General features: G+C 36.1%; 1 protein-coding gene across 1 annotated transcript in view; it reads left to right on the top strand.

Moving 5' to 3' along the window:
* Nucleotides 1-13,274, top strand: part of ACVR1C (activin A receptor type 1C) — a 75,058-nt gene extending 61,784 nt beyond the window's left edge. The window contains exons 6-9 of the mRNA XM_086353917.1: nt 553-709; nt 2,543-2,667; nt 5,180-5,310; nt 13,101-13,274. Of these exons, the coding sequence (XP_086210043.1) occupies nt 553-709; nt 2,543-2,667; nt 5,180-5,310; nt 13,101-13,226 (539 nt within the window). The 3' untranslated portion in view covers nt 13,227-13,274. The remainder of the gene's footprint in view (nt 1-552; nt 710-2,542; nt 2,668-5,179; nt 5,311-13,100) is intronic.
* Nucleotides 13,275-18,293: the final 5,019 nt, after the last annotated feature.

Genomic DNA, 18,293 nt, shown 5'->3' with positions numbered 1-18,293 from the left:
GCCCCAGTATGTTGTTATTGGTTAAAGTGTGTAAAGAAAAGGTGACATCACACAGATATGTCATTGAAAAAGAGCTTCAAGGACCGCCAGGGATCTTTGGGCCAAATTTGAGGACTTCTGTTCTAGGATAATAAAAGTTCGAAACTTGTTTTTTAGGAGAATTTTTGCTATGTTCTTATGTGGATGTAATAATGCTAATACTTTCCCTACTTATTCAACAAATATTTATTAGTGGTTACTAAATGTCACCTAGTATTCTAAGCAAGGAGGGATGGCAATGAGTAAGACATAACCACTGTCTTATGTAGCCTACCGTCTACTTGGGAATGACAAATAATGCCTACAAATAAATAAGATAACTCATCGATAAAAGCTGTGAAGAAGGCAAAATGGGGGTAGTCTGCTGAGGGTGAGTTGGGATGTTGATTAGGGGTCAGGGAACACTGTTCTTAGAAGGTAACATCTGAGCCAAGTCTTTCAAAATGAATCCTTTTGGACAGATTCAGTCTTCGGTAATGGAAAAAGTGAATATATTTATCTTATGCTTCATAGGTAAACCTGCTATTGCTCATCGAGATATAAAATCAAAGAATATCTTAGTGAAAAAATGTGAAACTTGTGCCATAGCAGACTTAGGGTTGGCTGTGAAGCATGATTCAATACTGAACACTATTGACATACCTCAGAACCCTAAAGTAGGAACCAAAAGGTAAGATAACATACTTTGGTAGCATGTTGTTGTTTAGTTGCTAAGTCGTGTTCGATTCTTTGCTACCTCATGCACTGTAGCCCACCAGGCTCCTTTGTCCATGGCATTTCCCAGGTAAGAATACTGGAATAGGTTGCCATTTCCTACTCCAAAGACTTATGACTGCCCCATAAACATGAATGCCTGGGATATGTGTTTAGAGAGGAGGGCAGCATATGCAACATCATTAGGCCTAAGAAAGCAAGAATTCTTCTCTGGTTCACTGAGAAATCAGTGGCACAATGGCTATAAAGCAAGGAGAGTTGGCATTTAATCATACAGAAAGTAGCTATTTGGGTGGGGAATCAGTATAGAGGGATGATGGAATTGATGGTGATATATTACTTTTAATGTGCCACATCTGAGAATACATTTTCTTACAGAGAGGAGGAAAAAAAACAGCCACATCAACAATGTATAGCTCCTCCAAAGCCTCTATATTTCATAAATGATCTGAAATTCAAGGCTATTTGTGTATATTCAGACTCTAAACAATAGATATAGAATCAATATACAGACAAGTAAGGGACTCTTACAATGAATACATATATGTGCTATTATATCCTCTCAATACTTAAAAATATTATATATGGTTATACTTATGCTATGGTTGTACTTATCCTGAAGTCTCCCAAGTTGATGTGTATTAAGATACTATGAGTTTGGACACAGTTCCCACTTCCAAGGAACAGAATCTCTGAAAGTTAAGAACAAACATGATACAAATAGAGCATACCACACATATGTCAAGACAGGCCCATTAGTAATGGGATTTCTGGTGTTTTCCTATTATAGCCAGACTGTAGCCACATGGCCAGCATACTTCCATTTCCTTTCACTTGAATTTCAGGATCTGTGCTATTTGGCATAATTCCAGGTTTATTGACCTTGAAATCAGTAACAACCAAAACACTTTCCTGGAGTTGTTAAAGGCCCTTGATAGTAGAGGATTTCTAAGCTGGTATAGTTAGTGTCTAAGCCATATTTGAGATTCCAGGCTGAGTCCTTCACTTGGTTTCCTGGGAGACTTTAATGGTCCCAGAAACACTTCAGGATGGTTTATTCAGACTGGGCAAGCCCTAAGGGATCTCTTCTCTTTTCCCCTTAAAAAGCAAGCTTCAACCTGTACTTCAGGGAAGCCCTTGGATACTGGATTCCTTCAGAGAGTCTAAAACTTAAAAGACTGGGAAGAGTGTTGCATCCTCATGTCACTATTCTGAGAAATCCTTGAAATCTCCCTAGGACAGCTTGGCTCAGGCAGGTCCCATGGATTGTGGAATTCGATTTAATTCTACTCAAACAGCCTAAATTATCTTGGTGCCAATATGTAATATGAATATATGTTTCAAAGCCAGTGTATTCAGTTGGCCAAAAAGTTCATCAGCCAAGCCAATATAATAAAATTGTTTATTCAGAGTAGGTATTTGTGGAATAATTCTGAGCACTGTGTACCAGGCCCACCATGATGAATAAAATATACTCCTTGACCTCAAAGAGCTTTCTTGGCTTGCTGGTGGAACTTGAGTTCCATCTTTTCTGTTGAGTGCTTTCCAAGTATTTGGCTCCTGACCCACATGTTTTAACACTAGGATGACCTCTAGTTCTATTTTTAAAGTTTTTAAAATTATCTTTTGATAACTGTATTATTTAATTTTATTCTATTATAGTGGCTCAGGACAACCTGTAAATTTGATGTAAACTGCCTTAACTTATATATCAGGATTAATTAAGATTGTGTTTTACCAGACTGCTATAAAATCATAGACGGAATCTGAAATATGCATGTTTTTGAAGGTATATGGCCCCTGAAATGCTTGATGATACAATAAATGTGAATATCTTCGAGTCCTTCAAACGAGCTGACATCTATTCTGTTGGTCTGGTTTACTGGGAAATAGCCCGGAGGTGTTCAGTTGGAGGTAAGATTTTGGAAATACTCTTTGTGTTTGCCTTTCCTTGGTGCTTGAATTCAATGCACTGTATCAAATTATTTCTAAACATTTAAAAGGTTATCTTTTGTGATATCTTTCCAGTGGTAAAAATGGAGCATCTTGAACAGAATGGAGATTTTAAGTTGTAATTACTGCTTAGTTCTCCTGATAATTCTGGTTTCCATAATAATATTTTGCAAAGCCCTTGAAATGTTTTCTGTTTAAGCTGTTTCCCTATTTTATATCAGAAATGAAACCCAAAGAAGCTAAATGGCTTGCCAAGGCTACAGGATTTAAATTAAAGTGTTTTGGTTCTCAGGCTTTTCTTGTTCTTTTCTTTCTGGTGATGATGAATATGTGAGAATTAAAGTGGAGGGCCGGAGAAGGCAATGGCGCCCCACTCCAGTACTGTTGCCTGGAAAATCCCATGGATGGAGGAGCCTGGTAGGCTGCAGTCCATGGGGTCGCTAAGAGTCGGACACGACTGAGCGACTTCACTTTCACTTTTCCCTTTCATGCATTGGAGAAGGAAATGGCAACCCACTCCAGTATTCTTGCCTGGAGAATCCCAGGGACGGGGGAGCATGGTGGGCTGCCGTCTATGGGGTCGCACAGAGTTGGACACGACTGAAGCGACTTAGCAGCAGCAGCAGCACCAAAGTGGAGGGCAGAGGTGAGCAAAGACTAACTTCCTGATTTTGCTCCCAGCAGTTTAGAGATTAATGAGAGGAAGAATTTGGGAGGATGAAACCCTGTAAACACAGGCTGATGAAATTGTTGCATCAGTGGAGAAAAGTTAAATCCTGGTAGAAAATGATTTAGAGTTTTCAATTTCAAGTGAGACAGAGTTAGGCCTAAGCTTTGGTTTAGCAACTTCCTGAATATCTGACTATAGGTGAGGTATGTGGGCTCACTTTCCTCGTCTGTAGAATGAAGATTACTAAAACTGACCTCTTGGGTTTTAAGGATTCAATGGACTAATTCAGTTAACTCATGTAAAGCTTTTAGTACAGAGCCTACTCCGTAAACAGGAACTGTCAAGATGAAACCACTGTCAGTTATTGCATTTTGTTTTGATGTCGTTTTGCCTTACATCAATCTTATTTTTTTTAAAAGTGAAAACCTTACAAGGTTAAAATTATATTTGAATGAGGAAACATGCTTTTCCCCTTTTATTCCTAGGTTAGATAGTAAAATATTCAGGAAGATGAGACGATTTATAGAAACAATAGGGTGGTGCAGAAGCAAAACATGGACACTGGAATCCCCAAACCCGGGACTGAGTTCCAGACCTGCCACTCAGTAGTGACGTGACCTCGAGCAAATTCACCACACTTTGTGCCTCAGTTTCCGGATTCAGTAAACATGGGATAATCTGATATTTTCTTTAGTCACTGGTTTTGAGGAATAATTAGTTAAAACATGTAAAGGACTTAGATAGATACTCAGTAAATAGCAAGATTCAAAACACATTTGTTATTATTTTTTCAAATTTCATACTGATGTTTGCCTAGATTTGCTTTTAGATTTTTATCTTTAAATTTTCTTCCATAGTTGAAATACTAATTTAGTAACATGATTTGAATTTCACTTTCAAAATTATGGCACTTTTTATATACTTAAATTAAAAAAAAAACATAGTTAATTAGACTGATTTTGTAAGGAAATTCTTAAATTCAAGTATCATTTTGATAATTAAGATCATCTTCAAATACTTTTGGCTATTTCTCTGGAACCTTCTCAGATGTAGTACTTCTAAAATCCAAATGTTAAAAAACTCAGCTTTTGAAAGGTTACCTAACAATTTTCAAAAAGAAGAAAGCCATTTTGTTTTGAAAAGGATAAACATACTTTATTCATGGAGAAATATACATCATTCACAGATCAATGAGGATCTGCTGTAAATTTTGCAATTAGGTATTACTTTTGAATTGCATGATGGCATTTTATGGAAATCCAAATTTATGTAATTTTATAGTATAAAATTATATTTTATAGTTATTAAATGTTCTAGAAATATAATAATGTTTTAATATAAAATTAAGTGTAATATATAATGTAAAACAGTATATTTTATACAATTTTTTTTTCTAGAATAATATTTCTCTTTTTTTAATTAATTTATTTATTTTTACTTTACAATATTGTATTGGTTTTGCCATACATCAACATGCATCCGCTACGGGTATACACGTGTTCCCCATCCTGACTCCCCTCCCACCTCCCTCCCCATACCATCCTATTTTGTTTTATATCATATAAATAATTACCAAAATTATATATATTTTTATAATAAAAATTTTATAAACATATAACTACTCAACTGAGAGCTTTCATCTTGTAGGTTTGGTTATTACAGTGATATATAATTTGAATAAGCTTGATTTTCCAGTTTTCCAGCATGCCACTTGTTCCTAGAAAACTTAACTGGTATTATTTTCAAATAAACATCTTTGTTTATTAGTCACACCAGGAAATTTATTATGTAAATTTTTTATAGGAATTGTTGAGGAGTACCAGTTGCCTTATTATGACATGGTGCCTTCAGATCCCTCGGTAGAAGAAATGAGGAAGGTTGTTTGTGACCAGAAGTTCCGACCAAGTATTCCAAACCAGTGGCAAAGCTGTGAAGTAAGGCTATGTTCTTATATATATATTTCCCCATTATAATTTTGAGGCAAGTATCAGAGAGGATTTTCAGACACCATGTAGTTCCTTTCTCTTAATCTAGGCCTCCAATTCATTTCACGTATGTGGGTATATGTCTTTGTATAGGCTTCGGAAAGATTTTATTCCCTATAGCTGCTGGTGTCATAATGCTAAATTATGTGACAGGAACTACTTTGCCATCCCAGTGACTTTACATAAGACTTTATTTCTTGCTATGCCAAATCCCTTACAGGTTAGGCAACTTTCATCAGCATCTGTGCTATATTTGGTGACTCGGTAATCCAGGTGACTTTGACTTGGGGTGCTGCTATTTCAACACACAGTTCCAGAGATATAGGTCAGGGGAAGGGAGAAGCTAGAGGGTCAGACACCAGCTCTCTAGTGCTTTGCCTCAAGTGACACACAGCGCTTCCACTCATGGTTCATAGACCAGAACCAGATACACAGTCCCATCTAATTGAAGGGGGCTGGGGATGTCAGAAACACAGGCATATTCAGAGGGTAGTCAATGTTTGTGCTACACAATTATTACAATTTTAGTCATCCTTATATTCAACAAATTATTCTTAATCCCTAACTTATGGTTTTCTTTCATCAGAAAACTTCCCCATAGCAGGGATCATTGTTGTTTATCTCCTTATCCTGAACCACACATGTAGTAACCATCATAGAGCAGATATATTGTAATGCTTGTTTTGCCTATGTGAAGAGAAAGACTTTTCTAACTCCCACAGGAAGTAGAAGGGAAGGTAGGGGAAAAACTATAAATCATCTAACAAATTCCAAAACTATTTTAATGCTTTAATCTCCCCATCCCAATTACAACTGTTTATCTTCTGTCATGTTTAAGTGTAATGCTTGAGGTCTTTTTTTAGGTGACATATTTTAGTTTTGGCTTTGTCATATGTCATGTCTTAAATAGTTATTTTTCCCCTCATTTTTCCTCTCCTTCATGTTTCGCTCAACTTATTTTCTATTTAAGGCAAGATTTATGTCCTGATATTTCAATTTTGTTTAGAATACAGGTAAAGTATTCTATATAGGTAAAATATACTTATTTTAGAAGCAGAATTTGAGGCATTTATAAAAAAATTGAAATTAAATTAAAATTGTTTCTAACATTAACCATTTCATGCATGAATGAAAGAATATTAACATATATATAAATTTAAAGGATAATATTAGAATTCCACATTTGAAAAATAGAACACTTCTAATACCTTTGAACATTCTTCACCCTTCTGAGAGGCTGCTATTGTAACTAATAATTTTATTATTACTTTTCTTTTCTTTAGAATTTAGCTATATATTTATGGCTAACTTTTGTTTATTTGTGAAGTATATTATTGACACTATGGATATTCTTCTTAGTTTTTTTTTTTTTTAACTTTACCTTATATAGTACAGCTATTATTGGTTTATTTTCATATCTGTATAGTACTCTATTGTATGGATGTAGCACAATTTCTTTTTTTCATTCTGCTGTTGATTGCCATATGTGTGATTTTTAGCTTCTTTTAGAACAACACTGCTCTGTGTGTATATGTCTGTAGAAATTGGGTATAAAACTGTAGATTCTTTTGGAGTGTCCACATAGATGATCATTCAGTTCAGATCAGTTCAGTCGCTCAGTCGTGTCCGACTCTTTGCGACCGCATGAATTGCAGCACGCCAGGCCTCCCTATCCATCACCAACTCCCGGAGTTCACTCAGACTCACATCCATTGAGTCAGTGATGCCATCCAGCCATCTCACCCTCTGTCGTCCCCTTCTCCTCCTGCCCCCAATCCCTCCCAGCATCAGAGTCTTATCCAATGAGTCAACTCTTCGTGTGAGGTGGCCAAAGTACTGGAGTTTCAGCTTTAGCATCATTCCTTCCAAAGGACACCCAGGACTGATCTCCTTTAGAATGGACTGGTTGGATCTCCTTGCAGTCCAAGGGACTCTCAAATAATGAGAGTTCTAGAAACAATCCTCATAGCTTTGTTATTGCAATTTCTAGGACTTCCAGTATAATGTTGCCTGGTAAGGATGATAGGTTTGCTCCTACATGTCTCACCTTTGAATGTCATATTTGCTGTGGGTTTTGCTCATAAAAACTGACTTTTGTTTGATAAAAGCTTTCTTCCTATCTCTGAGGTGATATGTCATTTCTGCTTTAGTGTCTTATTATGACAGATTGCATTTATGGATTTTCCACTGTTAAACCAATCATGCATTCCTAGAATAGGCCTAACAATGTCATTTTTATACAATGAATTTTCTACATTTTATGTAATGAATTTGTTCATTTTTGCCCAATATTTTAGTTCTCTTTTGTTTTGTATTAATCCCACATATTAGATATTTATGAGATATTTATACCATCATCGTTTTTTTTCTGGAATTGTGAACATGTTTATCATTTTCTTTGTTCAACATTCCTTCTTGGCTCTCAGAGCTTCATTTTAAGGTAATTTTCAGATTTTTTCATGTGCATCTTCTAAATGTATTTTATTTGAATTGCTTTTTAGTGAGGATCTAAAAGTTGTAAGTTCTTTCAGTGTTTGGGTGTCTGAAAATATCTTTATTTTGTCCTCAGTTCTGAACAAATAGTTTATCTGGGCATTAGAATTTAGGTTTGCAGTTATTTTCTCTAAGTACTTTAAAGATGTTATTCCACTGGCTTCTAACTTCCATTATTGTTGTTGAGAAGTCAGCTAATTTTATTTTTAGCTAATTTATCTTTTCTTCCAGACCTCTTTAAGAACTTCTTTATGTCTTTTGCATTCTGAGTTTCTCTATGATGTATTTGGTTTGGATATCTCTTGATTAATTTTGCCTGGACGTTTTGGACTTTCCGATTCTTAAGATTTGTGACTGTCTTCAGTTGTGGAAAATTCGGAGCCATTATCTCTTCAAATAGTTCATCTTTTCATTTTTTTAATTGCCCATTTTTAGAGAACTCACTGTATGCATGTTAGACCTTTCATTTTACTTTGCTTGTCTCTTATTCTTTCCTATTATTCATATTACTGCATTTATGAATAATCTCTCATATTCATCTTACAGTTCACCAATTCTATATTTACGTGTGTCTAATCTGCCATTTGGGCTACCCAGGTGGCACTAGTAGTAAAGAACCCATCTGCCAAAGAGGGAGCTGCAAGAGACGTGAATTCTACCATCCCTGGGTTGGGAAGATCCCCTGGAGGAAGGCATGGCAACCCACTCCAATATTCTTACCTGGAGAATCCTATGGATAGAGGAGCCTGGTGGGCTATAGTCCATACAGTCACGAAGAGTCAGATACAAATGAAGCGACTTAGCACAGCACAGCACAATCTGTCCTTTAACTCATCCATTTAGGTTTTTATTATAATGGTTATATTTTTCATGTCAAATTTTACTGACATGAAAAGTACTTTTTCTTTTGTAAATACACTTTTTTATACTAATGTTTAGACTTTTCTCGTTGCTTTTACTTATTTTATTTTTCATATCATTTAACTCTAACATCTAGTGTTTTGATAGGTTTGATTTTCCTATTTTTTGTTTTAACTGCCTCTTGTTAAAGATGGTTTGTTTCCTCATCTGCTTGTGAATTTTCATTATGAATTCAGGTTTACTGCAACATCATAAGGCTAAGCTTTGGTTTTTTTTCTTTACCAAGTGTCAAGATTTAGACAATTTTCTTTGCAAAGTTCCTTCTACAACCAATTCATCCTTACAGTCTAGACTTTGTAAACATTTTTATCTGACACTTTTTGTGTGCTGTGGACTATGTTTCCTGTCTTTCACATGTAGTCCGTCAATTCTGAAGTTCTAGACTGTAAGATCCAAAGATGCCCTCAGAGCAGCTCCTTGCTATAGTGATTTCTTTCACCACTCTGGATTCATGCCTTCTCATTGTTTTCCCTTCTGAGTATTTATCTTATTTATTTACCAGTTCACTTATACTGATTTTTATCATTATGTTATTGTGTTATAATTTACATATAATAAAATGCATAAATTTTAGTGTCCAGCTTGATGACTTAAAAAAAAAAGTATATGTGTATACTTATCATCAAGATCAACACAGAGAATTTCCAGCCCATCCCATATCCATTTTTGTCTTTAATGTCCTTTCTTAGAATATTTTGTAGAATAGTCATTCTGTCATATTCCCATAATTAAATTAATTTTCAATTAAAGGAAAATGTATATCCTCTATAGCGTTAATATCTGTGTTTTTATAGAATTTTAAAAAATATCTTAATTTCACTGTTCAGTTCAGTTGCTCAGTCTGTCCAACTCTAGGCGACCCCATGGACTGCAGCACGTCAGGTCTCCCTGTCCATCACCAACTCCCTGAGTTTACTCAAACTCATGTGCATTGAGTCGGTGATGCCTTCCAACCATCTCATCCTCTGTTGTTCCCTTCTCCTCCCGCTTTCAATCTTTCCCAGCACCAGGGTCTTTTCCAATGAGTCGGTTCTTCACATCAGGTGGCCAAAGTAGTGGAGTTTCAGCTTCAGCATCAGTCCTTCCAATGAATATTCAGGACTGATTTGCTTTACGATGGACTGGTTTGATCTGCTTGCAGTCCAAGGGACTTTCAAAAGTCTTCTCCAACACCACAGTTCAAAAGCATCAATTCTTTGATGCTCAGCTTTCTTTATAGTCCAACTCTCACAAACATACATGACTACTGGAAAAGCCATAGCTTTGACTAGATGGACCTTTGTTGGTGAAGTAATGTCTCTGCTTTTTAATATGCTGTCTAGGTTGGTCATAACTTTTCTTCCAGAGAGCAATTGTCTTTTAATTTCATGGCTGCAGTCAGCATCTGCAGTGACCTTGGAGCCCAGAAAAATAAAGTCTGTCACTGTTTCCTTTGTTTCCCTATCTATTTGTCATGAAGTGATGGGACTGGATGCCATGATCTTAGTTTTCTGAATGTTGAGTTTTAAGCCAAATTTTTCACTCTCCTCTTTCACTTTCATCAAGAGACTCTTTAGTTCTTCTTCACTTTCTGCCATAAGGGTGGTGTCATCTGCATATCTGAGGTTATTGATATTTCTCCCGGCAATCTTGATTTCAGCTTGTGCTTCATCTAGCCCAGAGTTTCTCATGATGTACTCTGCATATAAATTAAATAAGCAGGGTGATAATATACAGCCTTGACGTACTCCTTTTCCTATTGGAACCAGTCTGTTGTTCCATGTCCCATTCTAAGTGTTGCATACAGATTTCTGTATACAGATTCTGAATACCAGACCACCTGATCTGCATACAGATTTCTCAGGAGGCAGGTCAGGTGGTTTATATTCCCATCTCTTGAAGAATTTTCCACAGTTTGTTCTCATCCGCATAGTCAAAGGCTTTAGCATAGTCAATTAAGCAGAAGTAGATGATTTTCTGCAACTGTCTTGCTTTTTCGATGATCCACCAGATGTTGGCAATTTGATCTCTGGTTCCTCTGCCTTTTCTAAATCCAGCTTGAACATCTGAAAGTTCATGGTTAACATACTGTTGAAGCCTGGCTTGGAGTATTTTGAGCATTACTTTGCTAGTGTGTGAGATGAGTGCAATTGTGCGGTTGTTTGAGCATTCATTGGCATTGCCTTTCTTTGGGATTGAAATGAAAACTGACCATTTCCAGTCCTGTGGCCACTGCTGAGTTTTCCAAATTTGCTGGCATATTTTGTGCAATACTTTCACAGCATCATCTTTTAGGATTTGAAATAGCTCAACTGGAATTCCATCACCTCCACTAGCTTTGTTCCTAGTGATGCTTCCTAAGGCCCACTTGACTTCGCATTCCAGGATGTCTGGCTCTAGGTGAGTGATCTCACCATTGTTATCTGGGTTGTGAAGATCTTTTTTTTATAGTTCTTCTGTGTATTCTTGTCACTGCTTCTTAATGTCTTCTGCTTCTGTTAGGTCCATACAATTTCTGTCCTTTATTGTACCCACCTTTGCATGAAATGTTCCCTTGGTATCTCTAATTTACTTGAAGAGATCTCTAGTCTTTCCCATTCTGTAGTTTTCCTCTATTTCTTTGCATTGATCACTGAGGAAGGCTTTCTTATCTCTCCTTGCTATTCTTTGGAACTCTGCATTCAAATGGGTATATCTTCCCTCTTATCCTTTGCCTTTTACTTCTCTTCTTTTCACAGCTATTTGTAAGGCCTCCTCAGACAACCATTTTGCCTTTTTGCATTTCTTTTTCTTGGGGAGGGGTCTTGATCCCTGCCTCCTGTACAATGTCACAAACCTCTGTTCATAGTTCCTCAGGCACTCTGTCTATCATATCTAATCCCTTGAATCTCTTTGTCACTTCCACTGTATAATTATAAGGGATTAGCTTTAGGTCACGGAGAAGGCAATGGCAGCCCACTACAGTACTCTTGCCTGGGAAATTCCATGGACAGAGAAGCCTAGTAGGCTACAGTCCATGGAGTCATGAAGAGTCAGACACGACTGAGCAACTTCACTTTCACTTTTCACTTTCATGCACTGAAGAAGGAAATGGCAACCCACTCCAGTATTCTTGCTTGGAGAATCCCAGGGACGGGAGCCTGGTGGGCTGCAGACTATAGGGTCTCAGAGAGTTGGACACGACTGAAGCAACTTAGCAGCAGCAGCAGATTTAGTTCCTTTCAGAGGGGGGATGTCCTACTCTCTGAGGAGAGCTGCCTTTGTCCTTGTCTGAGAGGAGACTCCCTGATCCCTGAGAATGGACACCTTGCTGTCTGTATAGGAAAATGCTCTGGTGCCTTTCTGAGGAGAGACACCCTGGTCTTTTTCTGAGAAAAGTTGTCTTGGTCTTGGCCTGAGAGGAGAAGCCATGGTCCTTGTCTGAGGGGAGATACTTTGGTCTCTGTCTGAAGGTAGAGCTCTGATCTTTTTCTAAGAGAAATCCCTCTGGTCTCTGTCAAGAGGAGACACTCTGATCTTTTTGTGAGAGGAGGACCCTGGTCTCTGTCTCTGGGGAAATGCTCTAGTTTCTGTTTTTCTTTTTTATTTCAGATTTATTTATTTATCATTTTCAGCACTGGGTCTTCATTGCTGTGCTTTGGCTTTCTCCGGTTGCCATGAGCAGGGGCCACTCTGTTGCAGTACGTGGGCTTCTCATTGTGGAGACGTCTTCTCTTTTGCAGAACACCAGCTCTAGGTGCACAGGCTTCAGTGGTTGCAGCTTGAGGGCTCTAGAGTGCAGGCTCAGTAGTTGTGGTACACAGGCTTAGTTCCTCCAGCGTCTGGGATCTTCCCGGACCAGAGATTGAACCCATGTCCCCTGAATTAGCAGGCAGATTCTTAACCCCTAGACCAGCAGGGAAGCCCTGGTTCTTTTCTGAGGGGAGACACTCTGATGTCTTTCTGAAGGGAGTTGCCCTGGTCTTTTTTTCTGAAAGAAATCACCCCGGTTTCTGTCTGAGAGGAAATGCTCCAGTATTTTTCTAAGGAGAGGTGCCTTGACCCTTGTTTGAGAGGAGACTGGTCCTCTCTTCTGGTTACCACGTGATCCTTGTCTCAGAGGAGACTCTAATCTCTGTCTGAGTGGAGACGACCCAGTCTGTGTTTGAAGGGAGACACCCTCGTGTCTGTCTGAGGGGAGACACCCTGCACAGGATTTTTGAGGTGATTTGACCCTAATCTCCTTCTCCTATTGATTTAAATTTATTATTTCTATATCAGAGCTTAGCATCAATTCCTGCGTTTGTGATTTTTCTTCTCTTGTACTGTGTTTTGTGCTAAAGATTTTGATATTTTTTTCTCTTAAGGCACTCCGAGTCATGGGGAGAATAATGCGTGAGTGTTGGTATGCCAATGGGGCAGCACGACTAACTGCTCTTCGGATTAAGAAGACTATATCTCAACTTTGTGTCAAAGAAGACTGCAAAGCCTGATGATGAAAATCATGTTAAAAAGAAATAATCACACAGCTTTCTTTCTCATTTTCCCTTTTTATGTGAATTTTTTGCCTTTGTTTTGTCCTTGTTTTTGTTCTACCTCAAAGATAATGCAGTGCAGTATTTAAGTGCCCAAAGGCACCATGAAAAAATAACTAAAGTCAAGTGTGGGCTGGAGTTGATGTCATCTACTCCCCATGTTGTCTTTAATTTTATTTTGAAAAGCAACACATCAGCTCATCTTTTTATTTAAGGAACATATTACAAAAGTGTAAAATAAGCTATATAAAGTAAGAAAAGTTATTAAGATTTTATTTTACTTGAATCAGGAGCACATGAATGAATAGAAAAAAATATAAAAGCCCATTTACTTTTTCTCCCGAGATGAAAACTTTTCATTAAAAATGTGAACTGGAACATATTATATCTAAACAAAGCTTTAGATTATATAATCTATGGTTTTTTTTATTTTTTTTTTAATGAATAGGACCTTTAAAAAATTAAACAGTGCTCTGAAGTTTAGGATACAAAATATGTAAAAGTAGACCTGCTTGATTGGAAGATGGAAGTGAGATCAGATCACTTACTTGGTTTCTCCTTCCCTGTCCTCCTACTCTTCGTAATGCACAACCACAGCAGCTCCTGAGACAAACAGTTTGAAAGTCACTGAGATTGTTACTTTCTCTTATTTTCACATGAGATACCTGACATTTTGAATCATTGAGAAATGTCCCAAAGTGACACAGCTAGTGACAAAGCCGGCGTTAGGTCCAGATCTTGTGATGATCCACGTGGTAGGTTTAGCTAGCTTCCTACTTTCCCTTTAATTCCTATAGTATTTCTTCTCCCTGTGGAGAAACAACATCTTTCATGATGATATTTGTGGTTTAGTCAAACAGAAGGCAAATTATTTTGCAGAATCCTAATGGACCTGGATGAACTCCCAGGACAATATCCACTGGTGTTTTCCTCATGGAAATTCCATAGTCAACCTATTTGTTAAATAGTTTTAATGTTCTCTCAATAGTTCCAGAGATTAATCCGTCATAAAAATCCATTGTCAGAGATTTTTTAAGGCATTTTTTTAATGTTTTTAAGGCATTTCAGAGGTCCCTACTACCTTTGTACATATACATTTAGAAAGAGGACAAGAGAGGAAGAGGTTACTAGGAGATATTTTGAGGAAAAATTAAGAAAACTCTTAAATGAAGTGTAATAACCAAACCTAACTAAGGATTATCAGTAACTGTAAAGGATATTCTCTTGTCCTTTCAAAATGAGCAATGAGTGTGGAAGAATGCTCATGATAATTTTGCTTCTACTTCCTGTAGAGACAGAAGTGAAACATTCTGAATAATACATGGGATATTAAATATTTTTTCAAATCTATAATTCTGCTTTGGCAATGTTAAATCTTCTAAAACATTGCTCAGAATGTTTTTATTCTTCTAAAACGTTGTTTCCTAAACCCTGTTCCTTAGAATGCTCTTCTGAGATGATCAAAGACCAAAAGTATTCTTTGATACATCTTAGAAAGTGATACTGCATATTAGCATATTATGTGCTTTGTGAAGTCTAGCAGTAAAAATTGTTACTTGAATTTCTTTAAACTGGATTTCCCAAATTATTTGACCAATGGGACTCTTTTTATAAAAAACAGGGGAAACCTTTTATTAGCCTACGTTTTAGTTTCTACAAAGCATGGCTTGGGTAACAGTGTTCTAAAGGATGTGCTCTATATAGAGCACAATCTAGTGATTACACTTCATTCCACTATGAAAATATGTTACTGAACCCATCTTCATTTGACTAGGATGAGCTATCAAAGGCAAGAATCGGACAGCTCTAGCTTGCATATTCTTTCACTCTCATTCATGCAGTTGTCCATTCATTAAAGAATATCTTCCTTGCCACAACTTTGGGTCCAATAAGGAAATTAAAAGATGGATAGGTTCTGTTCTCAGGGATTTTGAAGTCTAATTTGGGAATAGGAACAGGGGTGTGGGTGTTTGGGGGAAGTAAATTGGCAAATAAATATGATACAGATTAGGGTGTCTCAAATTCTGTGTGATGATGGTTTTCAAAAACAAATCCCAATTTGCAGTGCATTTAGAAAGTATCTTTAGTTATTCCAGACAATCTAAATTATGTAATCAATTTTTAAAAGTACATATGGGAAGAGATTCTAAAAAAAGCTTATGTGAAGGGGTAATCTTGCTTGTGCTTGTTACTTTAATTTCTCATAGATTGTTTCTGCATATATGAGAATGAAATTATTTATGTACTATGATTGTATGACTTTCAAACAAGAATAATATTTTCTCTTTTATTCATGTATGTTGGGTGAATATACTTACTTAATTTTAAGAAATGATTTAAATCTCCATTTTATTTGACATTATGTTTTATAATCTATTTGAAAGTGTCCATAATTCCATAATTTTATTGATTCAACTTTCACTCTAGGGCAATCTGTACATTTTGAGATATTTTCCTCATTTTTGTGTTGGTTAACTGTACCTCCTAACTGAATAGTCTTATATTTCAATTTCCAAAATATATTTTTAAAGAAAAGGGGTAGGTTAACAAAAATGATAGGGACCTTAACTCTCAGAATGATTATAAATAGAAAATGCTTACAAAATAGGATATAGCTTAGAGCATTAGACAAATTTATTGTATATAACCTATGATGTTAAACTTTATATTGTTTCTTTTTGATAGAGTCTTACTGTGTAATATTTATTTCTTTTGAATTTTGTTGTAAGCAAAAAATTATTCTTCTTAGACTCAGAGTGTCAGTGTTCTTTTCTCCTTTCAAGTATTTTGGCTTTGGGTATAATGTGGAGCTTGGGAAAATGCTATTTATGAAATTTCAGTACTGTATAAAGTGATGGAATTTAAATGCAGCATCACTTCCTTAAACTAAGGGAAACATCATTTGTTGTCAATATTTCAGCATGAACTTGTTGCCTTATAAGCTAAGCATTTAAGGATGTAATTGGTACAGATTCTGTTGTGTGCTTTATTCTGTCTAAAATATTTGGCATGTCACATCTAGAATTCTTAATTCATATTCTGACTTGAAAGTTAAGTGAAACATGACTGTGTCGTGCACTATTTTAGGTATAGCACTTGCTTCTCATCTTTATACTTTCAATTAACTTTGCATTTTAAATTTCCATGATTATATGAAAATAGTAACCTGATTCTAGTGTCTGAAGACTTCAAAATCAGCTTTTATTTTAAAATGAAAATCTACAATAGATTCACTAGGTTAGATGTTCCATAAACATTTATTATTTGTAATACTTCTACCTTAGTAGAATTATTAAATAAAACAAAACAAAACTACTTCTACTATCCTGGAATTTTGCCACCATTTGACTTACTGGGGCAGAGAAAACTCAGGGCTATCTTAGAATTTATGCAAAAGTACTGGAGAATCCCATGGACAGAGGAGCCTGGTAGGCTGCAGTCCGTGGGGTCGCAGAGTGGGACATGACCGAGCGACTAACACTAGCCTGGCACTAGAGCTCCAGGGAAACTACTAGCAAATCATCCGAAGGCAGGAAACCCATGTTTGCCATTATACAAAGTTCAACTTAAAAATACTTAGCAGGGAATAGTTTCTGGTTAGTTATTTTAAAATAAATATGGAAATGTAATTCATTTAAATAAATTTAAAGTATGGATATTTTATTTCCCATAAGGAAATCAAGAAAGTAACAATAGCAAATGAGTGAAGTTAATGTCAGTTGATGTTTTCAATAATTGTTCTTTTAGATGAATTTACAACTACAGCATTTTAAGTTATTTGGAAATGTATAAGAATTAGTATCTTAAGATGATGTCATTGTGTTTTTCAAAGAGTTTATAAATATTTTTTCTTTTGTGAAACCTACTACTTCTATATTTGATAATATTTTGTGTTAACTCCCTCCACAAGCTACCACATGGACTTGATGTGTTATTTAGTAAAGACAGTAATCCCTTTGTTCCTGAGAGTTTCTTCTAGACAGAAAAAAATTTCATTTGGAATACAAAAATTTCATTGCAATGTTAAATAGAATTTATGTAGTATAGAAAATTTTCAAAGTGTTTTAATGCAGAATTTTAGTTATTTGACTTTTTTTCTCCCTCTAGCTTTTCTTTTATATTTCATTATTTTTCGCCTCCTTTTAAAATATTCTCCCTCACTGTCTCCCCAAATTATTTTTACTCTCTAATTAAAAGAGAAGACTAGTTACTATGTAACTTAATCATGCTACTATTTAGCCTTCTAATGAAGGGAGAATCCCTTGGTGGTCTAAATTATTTTAGAGGTATCAGACAAAATTGAAACCCAGTATTTGGGAATTGCAAAGGATATAAGAGATTTTATAATTCAATTCCCATATTTTGTAGATGAAGAAAACAAAGATCAGAGATTAAACAACTGCTAGTTTTTAGCAGAACTAATATGAGAACCCAGTGGTGATACCTACCACAGTACCCTGCCATATCCAACATTTACTAATTAAAAAATAATTAGCATCTATCTGCACCTACCTTAAAGGTAAACTAATGAACGTGGCAATGATCAAATCTCACTTCTCTTGATTTCTGCTAAAACAATTTGCTCACTTATGATGAGATTAGTGAGAAAAACCAAAGTAGGCTAAGGAAGAACTGTAAAATAGTTGTCAACCTAGGTAGGCAGCCATTGGAGTGCTGAGTAAAATTTAGGAATTGTGAGAATATAGAATTTTTTCATGCAAGTAGTGATAGGAGACGCTTCATGGCTCTTCTTGTCTCCTTTCTATAGGGATTGTTTTTTCTCTGTATACATTGGAGCGGGAATAAAAAATGATTTGATAGTTAAAATGTGGGACCATGTCTAGTAGCACATTGTCTTACTTCTTTCTTTTCTTAGTTTCTCATTAGCTCATCCTCATTCTTTCAGTGCGTTAAATAATATCTTTGCTGGATTTCATCAATTCCAATCACTGTTCATTTAGTATTCTAGCTCCCATCCAGATCGCTACACACTAAACCTCCTAACAAGACTTTAATTTCCCGTAT

Source organism: Bos grunniens, chromosome 2, assembly GCF_055505025.1.
Source record: "Bos grunniens cultivar Pamir isolate PY7600 chromosome 2, Bosgru_T2T1.0, whole genome shotgun sequence".
Classification (NCBI taxonomy): Eukaryota; Metazoa; Chordata; class Mammalia; order Artiodactyla; family Bovidae; genus Bos; species Bos grunniens.
Note: the sequence above shows the minus strand (reverse complement) of the source record. Positions and strands in the feature narration are given on the sequence as shown.